The sequence below is a fragment of the Cherax quadricarinatus genome, chromosome 51 (assembly GCF_038502225.1).
Source record: "Cherax quadricarinatus isolate ZL_2023a chromosome 51, ASM3850222v1, whole genome shotgun sequence".
Taxonomy (NCBI): domain Eukaryota; kingdom Metazoa; phylum Arthropoda; class Malacostraca; order Decapoda; family Parastacidae; genus Cherax; species Cherax quadricarinatus.
The window spans coordinates 835,011-847,665 of NC_091342.1; the positions used below are offsets into that span (position 1 = coordinate 835,011).

The 12,655-nt window shown below is 44.9% G+C and overlaps 1 protein-coding gene across 1 annotated transcript in view; it reads left to right on the forward strand.

The window, feature by feature from the left end:
• Window positions 1-12,246, forward strand: part of mspo (M-spondin) — a 56,461-nt gene extending 44,215 nt beyond the window's left edge. The window contains exons 2-7 of the mRNA XM_053785069.2: window positions 8,040-8,251; window positions 8,798-8,902; window positions 9,577-9,756; window positions 10,616-10,958; window positions 11,485-11,570; window positions 11,940-12,246. Coding sequence (XP_053641044.1) covers window positions 8,040-8,251; window positions 8,798-8,902; window positions 9,577-9,756; window positions 10,616-10,958; window positions 11,485-11,570; window positions 11,940-12,056 — 1,043 coding nt within the window. The 3' untranslated portion in view covers window positions 12,057-12,246. The remainder of the gene's footprint in view (window positions 1-8,039; window positions 8,252-8,797; window positions 8,903-9,576; window positions 9,757-10,615; window positions 10,959-11,484; window positions 11,571-11,939) is intronic.
• The last annotated feature ends 409 nt before the right edge of the window (window positions 12,247-12,655 follow it).

The following is a 12,655-nucleotide window of genomic DNA, read 5'->3' on the forward strand; positions in this document are numbered from 1 at the left end:
GTTAAGAAAATATTATGTGCCGATCTGATTAGGCCTGGGAGGTAACCTTTTGACTGCCTGGTGCACTGGTTTAGTTGATATTAGAAGGCAGTGAGGGACTGACCACCTTCTATCAAGGCTGAAGGACTGACCACCCTCTTCTATCAAGGCTGAGAGACTGACAACCTTCTATCAAGGCTGAAGGACTGGCCACCTTCTTCTATCAAGGCTGAGAGACTGACCACCTTCTATCAAGGCTAAGGGTCTGATTACCTATCAAGGCTGAGAGACTGACCATCTTCTATCAAGGGTGAGGTACTGACCAACTTCTGTCAAGGCTGAAGGACTGACCACCCTCTTCTATGAAGGCTGAGGGACTGACCACCTTCTATCAAGACTGAGGGACTGACCACTTTCTACCAAGGCTGTGGGACTGACCACCTATCAAGGCTGAGGGACTGATCACCTTCTATCAAGACTGAGGGACTGACCACTTTCTACCAAGGCTGTGGGACTGACCACCTATCAAGGCTGAGGGACTGACCACCTTCTATCAAGGCTGAGGGACTGACCACCAATCAAAGCTGAGGCACTGACCACCTATCAAGGTTGAGGGACTGACCAAATATCAAGGCTGAGGGACTTACCACCTATCAAGGCTGAGGGACTAAACAGTGATTAATAATGCTGTACGTAGAGCTAAACATAGTATATAAATAATAGTGTACTCTTCTCATAGGGTTTTTACTTCTCATACACATAATTTCATCGTTCTTGTTGAAGCGAAATTGGACGCACACAGAGTCGTACGACTCTTCATCTCGTATTTCAATGGTACGCAGTTGTAGTTACTATGAAGGCTCACTCTACTACCAGCCTTCTGTGAGAGGCTTGATGAATATTTTGTATCCCGTCATGGCTATTTCTGCTGCCAAGTGAGTGTTGGATTGTATCCAAGATTCCCTCAGAGATAATGTCTGGACGTTGTACGTGGGCGTGAGGGGCGAGTCGTCCTTATGAAATTTGTGCTTTTGTGTGAAAGTAGAATTTTATATGGGAAGGGGAGTGGGGAAGTGGAGGAGAGGAGGTGGAGGGAAGGAACGGAAAGAGGTAGGGGAGAGAAGGGAGGAAGGGAGAGGAACAGAAAGATGATAAATTAGACACATGCGTTCCACATGTGTTTAATTTATCAACTTGTCGGTTCTCTGAACCATTTATGAACAGAAAGATATTTAGAAGAGGAATAATGTAGAGAGAGAGGGGGGGGGCAGAAAGGAAGAAGAAATAGAAGAGAGGGCCAGACAATGGTAGGGGATGTGAGGGAGGGGGTGGGAGGAGGGGGTGGAGGAGGGGGTGACACGCATGAGTAGGCATGAACCGGGAAGAAGCAACAGCTGGAGGCTGAGTTTTTTATTTACGAAAATTGAACTGACTGTGAGGGTGACGTAAGATCCTGGGAAAGGAGGAGTTGTGGGAGGAGTGTTGTTGGAGGTTGTTATGGGAGAAGTGTTGTTAGAGGTTGTTGTGGGAGGAGTGTTGTTAGAGGTTGTTGTGGGAGGAGTGGTGTTGGAGGTTGTTGTGGGAGGAGTGTTGTGGAGGTTGTTGTGGGAGGAGTGGTGTTGGAGGTTGTTGGAGGTTGTAGTTAGGGAAGGCTTACTGGGCTAACAGTTTAGTGGGAGTATGACGGAACATTCAGGGACACAAGGAGTATGTAGGACCCCTGACATTGACACAAGGAGTGTGTCGGACCCCTGACAGGGACACCAGGAGTATATAGAACCCTTGTAAGAGACACCAGAGTGTATAAGACCCCTGACAGGGACATCAGGAGTGAGTAGGACCCCTGAGAGGGACACCAGGAGTGAGTAGGACCCCTGACAGGGACACGCTGAGTAAGTAGGACTCATGATAGGGACACGAGGAGTGTGTAGGACTCCTGACAGGGACACGAAGGATAAGTAGGATTCCTGACAGGGGCACCAGGAGTTTACAGGACCCCTTGAGAGGGACACCAAAAGTGTGTAGGACCATTGACAGAGACACCAGGAGTGCGTGGGACCCCTGACAGGGACACCAGGAGTGCGTGGGACCCCTGACAGGGACACCAGGAGTGCGTGGGACCCCTGACAGGGACACCAGGAGTGTGTATGACATCTAAAATCTATCTAGAAACTCCTTAAAGGATGTAGGACATCAGACACACACACACACACACACACACACACACACACACACACACTGTATCACAGTGGGCACCTGTGACGAGCGGGGTCCCACAGGGGTCGGTCCTAGGACCAGTGCTATTTTTGGTATATGTGAACGACATGATGGAAGGGTTAGACTCAGAAGTGTCCCTGTTTGCAGATGATGTGAAGTTAATGAGGAGAATTAAATCTGATGAGGACCAGGCCGGACTTCAAAGAGACCTGGACAGACTGGACACCTGGTCCAGCAAATGGCTTCTCGAATTTAATCCTGCCAAATGCAAAGTCATGAAGATAGGGGAAGGGCACAGAAGACCACAGACAGAGTATAGGCTAGGTGGCCAAAGACTGCAAACCTCACTCAAGGAGAAAGATCTTGGGGTGAGTATAACACCGAGCATGTCTCCGGAAGCACACATCAATCAGATAACTGCTGCAGCATATGGGCGCCTGGCAAACCTGAGAACAGCATTCCGATACCTTAGTAAGGAATCGTTCAAGACACTGTACACCGTGTATGTCAGGCCCATACTGGAGTATGCAGCACCTGTTTGGAACCCGCACTTGATGAAGTACGTCAAGAAACTAGAGAAAGTACAAAGGTTTGCGACAAGGTTAGTTCCAGAGCTAAGGGGAATGTCCTATGAAGAAAGATTAAGGGAAATCGGCCTGACGACACTGGAGGACAGGAGGGTCAGGGGAGACATGATAACGACATATAAAATACTGCGTGGAATAGACAAGGTGGACAAAGACAGGATGTTCCAGGGAGGGGACACAGAAACAAGAGGCCACAATTGGAAGTTGAAGACACAAATGAGTCAGAGAGATATTAGGAAGTATTTCTTCAGTCATAGAGTTGTAAGGCAGTGGAATAGCCTAGAAAATGACGTAGTGGAGGCAGGAACCATACACAGTTTTAAGACGAGGTTTGATAAAGCTCATGGAGCGGGGAGAGAGAGGGCCCAGTAGCAACCGGTGAAGAGGCGGGGCCAGGAGCTAAGACTCGACCCCTGCAACCACAAATAGGTAAGTACAAATAGGTGAGTACAAATAGGTGAGTACACACACTGCAAGAAGGCCTTCGACACAGTTCCTCAGAAGCTAGAGGAACAGGCACGTATAACAGGAAGGGCACTGCAATGGATCAAAGAATACCTAACAGGGAGGCAACAGTTAGTCATGGTCCGTGAAGTATCACAGTGGGCACCGGTAACGAGCGGGGTCCCACAGGGGTCAGTCCTGGGACCAGTGCTATTCTTGTTATATGTGAACGACATGACGGAATGGATAGACTCAGAAGTGTCCCTGTTTGCAGATGATGTGAAGTTAATGAGGAGTATTAAATCAGACGAGGACCAGACGGGTCTACAAAGAGACCTGGACAGGCTGGATGCGTGGTCCAGAAAATGGGTCCTGGAATTTAATCCCGCCAAATGCAAAGTCATGAAGATCGGAGGAGGGCAAAGAAGACCCCAGACAGAGTATAGGCTAGGAGGCCAGAGGCTGCAAACCTCACTCAAGGAGAAAGACCTAGGAGTGAGTATAATACTGAGTACATCGCCAGAAGCACACTTTAATCAGATAACCGCTGCGGCATATGGGCGCTTGGCGAACCTGAGAATAGCGTTCCGCTACCTCAGTAAGGAATCGTTCAAGACTTTATACTCTGTGTACGTCAGGCCCATACTGGAGTACGCAGCACCAGTTTGGAACCCACACCTGGTCAAACACGTCAAGAAATTAGAGAAAGTGCAAAGGTTTGCAACAAGGGTAGTTTCAGAGCTAATGGGAATGTCCTATGAAGTAAGGTTAAGGGAAATCGGTCTGACAACACTGGAGGACAGGAGGGTCAGGGGAGACATGATAACGACGTAAAAAATACTGCGTGGAATAGACAAGGTGGACAGACAGGATGTTCCAGAGACGGGACACATAAACAAGGGGTCACAATTGAAAACTGAAGAGTCAGATGAGTCAAAGGGATGTTAGGAAGTATTTCTTCAGTCATAGAATAGTAAGGAAGTGGAATAATCTGGCAAACGATGTAGTGGAACGTAGGAACTATACATGGTTTAAAGACAAGGTATGATAAAGCTCATGGAGCAGGGAGAAAGAGAACCTAGTAGCAGTCAGTGAAGAGGCGGGGCCAGGAGCTGAGTATCGACCCCTGCAACCACAATTAGGTGAGTACACACACACACACACAATCACCTGTTCGAAACTCATGCCTGAAAAAGCATGTCAGGAAAGTGTTGAAAGTGGAGAAGCTGCAACAAGGCTTGTTCCTGAGTCAAGACGTATGAGCAAACGACATTGGAGGGCAGAAGAACGAGGAGGGGACACGATAACAACATACAAAATACTCATGAAAATTGATAAAGTAGGCAAGGATAGGCTGTTTGAGAAGCGAGAAACGGGAACACAGGAACACCGCTGCAAGTTAGCCAGAGATGTGCCACAGGATGTTACGAAGTATTTCTTCACTCTCAGAGTGGTCGAGAAGTGGAATGATCTTGGTAAGGAAAGAGCGGGAGCAGTTTCCGTACATAGTTTTAAGAGCAAGTACGATAGGACACACGAGGTTAAGAGGGAGTGACTCAGTCGAGTGGCAAGTTAAGAGGCAACTCCAGGATCTGAGAAACGACCCCTGTAACCACAGATTGGTGAGTATAGGTGAGTACACACACACACACTCACACACACACACACACACACACACACACACACACACACACACACACACACACACACTCACACACACTCACACACACACTCACACACACACACACACACACACACACGCACTCACACACACACACACACACACACACACACACACACACACACTCACACACACACACTCACACACACACACACACACACACACACACACACACACACACACACACACACACACACAGGAGCTGTGACTCGATCCCTGCAACTAGATGAGTTCACACGCATTTTGCTGGCAGCCAATTTCATACACAGTTTAAAGAGTATGCATGATAAGGTCCAAGAGGCCAGGTATAACAGGAAGACAAGAGGCCTTAGTATGAATTATTAAAGCGGGTAGATTAGATTATTAATTAATTATAGATGACAGCTTCTCGTGAGATGCATCAGATTAATTATTGTCCCTGATTAACGAACCACGGTGTTAATTATCGTACGTAAACATTATGGTAATATAAGTGCCGCCTGGTGTTTGCCTTGTTATAGCAATGATAACTGAAGCAGCACAAACATCTGCACGGACAACTGAACGAGAAGCACGGACAACTGAACGAGAAGCACGGACAACTGAACGAGAAGCACGGACAACTGAACGAGAAGCACGGACAACTGAACGAGAAGCACGGACAACTGAACGAGAAGCACGGACAACTGAACGAGAAGAACAAAAATAATTAGAACAAGAACTAGAGCAAAGCAAAAATATATATCTTAAGTATAATAAAAATATTTATAAGTTCGCTTATGTTAAATATAAACATTCACTCTTCTTAAAGCCTCAATGCTTTTTTTATTTTTTTCAATCCTGAGTAAAATTGAATTTTCATGTTTTTAGATTATGTCTTTTGTTTTCCCAGTAAATATATGAAGACAGGTATTTGGAGAGCAGGTGTGTTGCATAAGGCGTAGGTGATGTCTTACTCTGACGCAGCTGTGGGGGTTTCTCAAGACTGTCATGGTTGATGGTATTCCCAAACTCCCTCTGTTGTCATTGTTTTTACCCTATCTTGAGCAAGACATACACACACACACACACACACACACACACACACACACACACACACACACACACACACACATACACAAGCGATGTAGTGGAGGCAGGAACTATACATAGTTTTAAGGCGAGGTATGATAAAGCTCATGGAGCAGGGGGAGAGAGGACCTAGTAGCGGTCGGTGAAGAGGCGGGGCCAGGAGCTGAGTCTCGACCCCTGCAACCACAATTAGGTGAGTACACACACACACACACACACACACATAGGACCAGGAGATGTGACTCGAGCCCTGCAATCACAAATAGGTGAGGACACATCTTTGAGATTGAAGTTATCAGAACGAGGAAACGGAAGTGGAAACTGGAAGCTAAACTAAGCCAGAGGGTCACATAAAAGAACACCTTCAGTGTGTGAAAAGTACACACTAAGAGGCACGTCACTTCCCCTGTTTTCTAATAATATGTTATTTTTTCCACTATAATCTACTTTGTCCATAATTATTATCACATTTGCTTTGTCTGTTTCGTGAGGTGAAGTCCAGGATCTTTCCTTAATTCATGGTATAACTTAACAAATCTTCGAGGACAATTCCTCCTGGCTCCGACTCTCAGTTATTCACTATGGTCCCATTAATTTCCTGGTCTCGTGGCCCTTATAAGTTTCTCTCCTAAAACTGTGTATGGAATTTGCAACTGCCACTTTCTCATTCAGATTATCCACTTCCCAACTACCCACATTATTATTATTATTATTATAATCAAGGGGAAGCGCTAAACCCGGAGGATTATACAGCGCCTGGGGGGGGGGGATGTGGAAGGCATTCAGGCTTAATTAGGGGAACTGGAGCACAGATCCAATTTCCTAAATCAAGAGCCCCTCACCAACATCAAGGAACCTTCCTTGAGGGGCCAACTACCCACAGACTAAAGAAATGCAGTGACATCTGTCTTCCCTTTAATTTATTCTTTAGCGTCTAACAATATCCAAGGTCCTCCCCTCTCATCGTGGCTTTCAGTTGTGATCATACCGCCACTGATCCTCGTTTCCTCTTGCGTTATATAGTTTAGTGCCTTCATTTTTTTCCCATGGGTCTTTCCTTTAGTCTCGTAGGGAATCTGTATACGTTTTCTTCTTTCTGTACGTTTCTTTAGATGATGTTCATTGCTTGTGTTGTACACTCAGCGCTAGGTCTGATATACATTAAATACAGGGTCATGAAAAACATATTTATTATTATCTTTATCTCGTAAATACTCTTCATTTCTCTACTTATATGAAATTCAGTTAGGTTAGGTTAGGTAAGGTTCGTCAGGAAACAGGACAAATGTTTCCTGACGCGGGTCTTAGTCAGATGATGACCCGCCTTTGGAGCTTTTGGTCATCTGACCGAGGCCTTCCGCTGGCTTACCGGTCCACCCCTTTAAAAATTATGGTCATTTATAACCAGTCTAATGAAATTCAGTCTTTCCTCTCAGGTCATGCGCCTGAGCTCCGGGATCAGTCTGGGTGCAGACGTCTGGGAAAAGGAAAGTGGGTGGGTGGATGGTTGGGTGTTTGGGTTAAGTTTTCCATTGCTTCTCTTCGTCAGTTCTCTTATCTTAATTTTTATTTATATGTTTATTCATATAGCGCTATACCTCATGCTTTTCAAAAATTTTACAAATCCCTGGGCTCTCTAAGGATGTTTTTCAAATAAATACATTCAGCCGGCTTTTAGTATAGTTTGGGGAACTCTTACGTTCTCACTTCACATAAACTTCTCCGAATTTTAGGCTTGTTTACTTGTTTCTGTTTTTATCCGGTTACAATACACAAATACCCGCACATAAATATGCAAAATATTTTAAGATGCTTGGTAAGTTTTTGACCAAGCAAGTGGGAAATGTTTTTAGAAAAGTGGGAAAATTTTAGTACGAATGGGAAAAGTTCTATATAAGTGTAGGAATATTTTGTTAAGTGTGGGAAATTTTTAATAAGTGAAAGAAAGAAATTTTGAATAAGAGTACAAATTAACTACTTTATAATAAACCCCCTTTCTTTCCTTTCCCGCCAACAACTCTGACCCTCCTTTTTCCACCATCACAAACTGACCAATTTCTCTCTCTCTCCCACTCCCACAGGTCGGTCCCACAGTGGATCCTTCCGTCTGTTCCGTATGGGAGAAACAGCGTCTGAGGGGCTGAAACAGTTTGCCGAGCTTGGCCAGACAGAGGTGTTGGATGCCCAAAGTCAAGGTCAAGGTGGTATCCTTGACGAATTCAACGCTCCGCCCATCACACAGGGTGTGGGAGAGACCCAGGCTGAGTGCTTCGTCGATGGTAACCACTCCAAGGTGTGTGTGTACTCATCTAACTGTGGTTGCAGGGGTTGAGTCACAGCTCCTGGCTCCGCCTTCTCACTGTGTGTGTGTGTGTGTGTGTGTGTGTGTGTGTGTGTGTGTGTGTGTATTCACTTATTTGTACTCACCTAACTGTGGGTGCAGGGGTCGAGTGAGAGCTCCTGGCCTCGCCTCTTCACTGTGTGTGGGTGTGTATGTGTGTACTCACCTATTTGTGGTTGCAGGGGTCGATTCACGGCTCTTGGTCACGCCTCGTCGCTGGTCGCTAGTAGGTCCACTCTCTCCCTGCTCCAAAAGCTTAATCATACCTCTTCTCAAAGCTATGTATGGATCCTGCTTTCACTACATCACTCTCCAGATAGTGCCACTTCCCGATAACTCTGTGGCTGAAGAAATACTTTCTAACATCCCTGTGACTCATCTGAGTTTTCAACTTATAGTTGTGACCCCTTGTTGCTGTTTCTCCTTGTATGTGCACTCGCGTGTGTGTGTGTGTGTGTGTGTGTATACAGCAGCTACACCTGCTTGTGTTCTCCACAGGTGTCTCTCATCTCCCGGGTGGTTCCATCACCTGACTGGTTTATCGGTATCGACAGCTTCGACCTGTGTGTGGAGGGCAAGTGGGTCGAGTCTGTAGTGCTAGAGGTAAGTAGCTCTCTTCTTTCTGTCTCTCTCTCTCTCACTTTCTTCGTACATATATTCGTAAAAACATAGAATAACTACAGAAAAAAACATATATTCATGAACACACACTTAACCATGCGTATACATGACACTAACGAACACACAGATAATTTACACCTCATCCTTGCGATTTTATTTTCCTCTTATGGAAAGCAAGCGAAAGTAAATGCAGAGACATATCTCAGTAGGACTGGAACCCAGATCAGCAGCTGTTCACAAGTCTAACTCACTCATTAATGCGTCAGGAACAAGTTACGCTCGTGGACAGCTGCAGATCTGGTTTCTAATCCTTCTGACTGAAATATTTCTTTGCATATCTAGTCTCCCTGTAGTGGGTTCAAATTCTGCTCACTACTCTCTCTCTCTCTCTCTCTCTCTCTCTATATATATATATATATATATATATATATATATATATAGAGAGAGAGAGAGAGAGAGAGTGTGCATGTATATATCTATATGTATATATAGGTACAAACATGTATACATACCTTCGGAAACTTAAAATTTATCTCGATTTCTTGTAAATTAAGTTTGTTTTCTATTACACATGAAAAAATGTCTTAGGCAAGTGTCTCTCACAAGACACCGACTAATCTCTCCTCTCCTCTGGTTCTTGTGGTGCACCTGGCCAGGTGGACCCCCTAGATGCAGGTACAGACAACGGGTTCACCTTCACCTCCCCTAACTGGCCCACCATACCTAAAAAAGCCGTCAGTCGCATCACTGCTCAGAGCCCCGATCATCCGGCCAACTCCTTCTTCTATCCGGACGTGCCAGAACATCCTCCAATCGCCACCTTCCATATTATCAAGGTAACGAAGGGAGCCATGGTGGACAGGGATGGAGGGGATTATGAGAGAAAAGAAATATGTGGAATTGTAGGGGTGACGGGAATAATGAGACTGATTTCTTATATTCGTGAAAACGCCCTGAGCCTCTCAGGGTAATACAACAACTAAATATCGCCAAGAGAAAATGTCTTTGGTACTGTAATAAAAATATGATGTTTGGTTCTATGTCCAGTGACTGTGCGCAGTCTTCTGAATCTTTCCCACAAAATAAAGGAGATCCAGCTTCCCACCACATAAAGATAACTGGTTCTCCAATACACCATGTATTGGCGAACCAGTTTCTCACCAAGCAAAGATAACTCAACTTCGGGAAGAAACGGAAAAAGGCGATGGGTGACTTATAAGATGGATATCAAAGAGAGATTATTTTAGCAGTGTGCACTGGGTGTGCATGATGTCACTACACACACAGGTCCGTGAAAGTCATGTTTGTACAGGTATAAGCAGAGTATATTAGTGAGAACGTTATTGGATACGAGTGTTAATATATATATCGTAGGACACGGTGAGCGCATTTATCATTTTATGGTGTATTTAAATAAAAACCTGTATTGTGTTTATATAATGAATGACGACAGTGTACGACGCAGTGTGTTTTACAGTCACCTGGTATTAAGTGGGCAGTTAGAACTAGCAGTTTGGAAGTATTTTGAGACGCAAGAAAAGTTCTCCTATTCATTCCTCGAATTACTTTGTATTCTTCTAATGCATCCAGTGTGGTATATGTCAGTTGCAGTCACGTGGATACTTTTAGAACCAATTTATTACCAAATTCTACTAATGCCGCAAGAGAAGTACTGTAACCCGTTGTTCTCTGTAGGTGAAAGAGTACGAGCTGGCTCGTGTGTTCTCACCGTCAGTGGTTCGAGCGTCGGCCCAGAGGTACTCCCCCAGGGACCTGGCTGGTGACGTCACCCCTGACACTACCCAGGGAGCTGAACCCCTGGACAACGAAGTGAGTAACAGCATCCTGCCCAAGACCAGCGAACCCATCGAGAACGTAGAACCCACTGATGCCTCCGACAACACTGTCGACACTCCCGGCAAGAATGTACTGATGAACACCTTCGTTGACAAGTTCAAGAAGAAGTACAGGAAGAACAGGAGAGGCAGGAAGATGGGACCAGGAAGAAAGTTGGACCAACGTAGAAAGACGGAGCGTCGTAAGTGTGCTACCTTCACTGTATGATACCTGCCACTGTACGATACCTTCCACTGTATACCTTCACTGTATATCTTCCACTGTACAATATCTTCCACCGTGCTGGCGAGAGTCACTCACGCTACCATACTCTGAGAAAACACTTCCACTCATTTCTCCTGTTGCTACCTTTGCAACATTGCACAGCTCCTGATGACGCACTGAGAAGTGTGAAAGTACTTGAGCTAAAGCTTTACACCCCCTGTCTGTATATATATATATATATATATATATATATATATATATATATATATATATATATATATATATATATATATATATATTTATATATATATATATATTGGTGAAGTCGTAATGTTTTTTTAAAAAGAATATGAATTAAAATCAACGATCACTATATAATCAAAACTATTTAAATAGGGATCCGTGTTTGTAATAAGTATGGCTCTGCCTTCCCTTCAAGTGTGTTGTCTGGGTTGGTAAGGCTGATTCTTCTATTATAAGACTTAAGAATTACGTCTCTACAGGCCGTGCTCGCGTCCCTCGTGACTGTCGTGTTAGCGAGTGGTCTGAGTGGTCCAACTGCAGCAAGACCTGTGGCATCGGGGAGCAGGTGAGTGGTCCAGCAGCAAGAACTGTGGCATCGGCACTGAGAGGGCTAAGTGGTGCCTGAGTGGATTATGAGGTCATTCAGTTTATCTCACTTGAATGGTTATTATTAAGAAATTCATTTTACCTCATATCACTTAAGCAATAATTCTTCTTCTTCTTCTTCTATTTTTTCCTTATTGTAATTAATTATTGTTATTACCTCTACTTTTATTACCATTCATACTACTACTATTTCTCATAACAGTTCTTAGGCTGTTACTACTGCTATTACTACTACCACTACTACGATTCCTGTTACTACTACTACTGCTACTACCGTAATTCTTAGTAATGCTACATATGCTAACATGTGTTGGTGAACTTCCTACAGATACGGACGAGAACTGTGGTGAGACACGCACGGCGGGGCCGTCCTTGCCCTAACCTGCAGGAGACCAAGTGGTGTGGCTCATCCAGGGACTGTGACCACAAGTACTTCGACTGGTAGACCTGGAACACTCCACACTGGGACCCGGGGAGACCTGGAGCACTCCACACTGGGACTGGAAGACCTGGAACACTCCACATTGGGACTGGTAGACCTGGAGCACTCCACATTGGGACTGGTAGACCTGGAGCACTCCACACTGGGACCCGGGGAGGCCGTCCTAAATGCCCACACCACCCACCGATATCAACAATATTTTAAATATTCAACACAATAACGTAGGAAAATGCTGTAGCATTCACTTTTTTTACACGGAGTACTGCAAATGACATAGATTAGTGGATATTTATTTTTGTTTGGTATTGATGTATTTGACTGGTTGACTCTCGGGCCTCATACAGTGCATGGGCCCTAGGGAAGAGTCCTGAAATCCTTGCCCTCCTGGGTATATACCCACCAATACGAGAGCACACACTGAGAAAGTGCAGCTGAGAGATTAGGCAAAGAAAGACATTGTGAATATATATATATATATATATAGGGTCCGCCTCTGGTGTAAATTGTGGGACCCATAGCCTCGGAGAAGTGGATTAAATGGGCTCAAAGAAGAATGGATTTCTTCCTGAAGCCATTTGAATATTCCACTTCCCCTACCACCC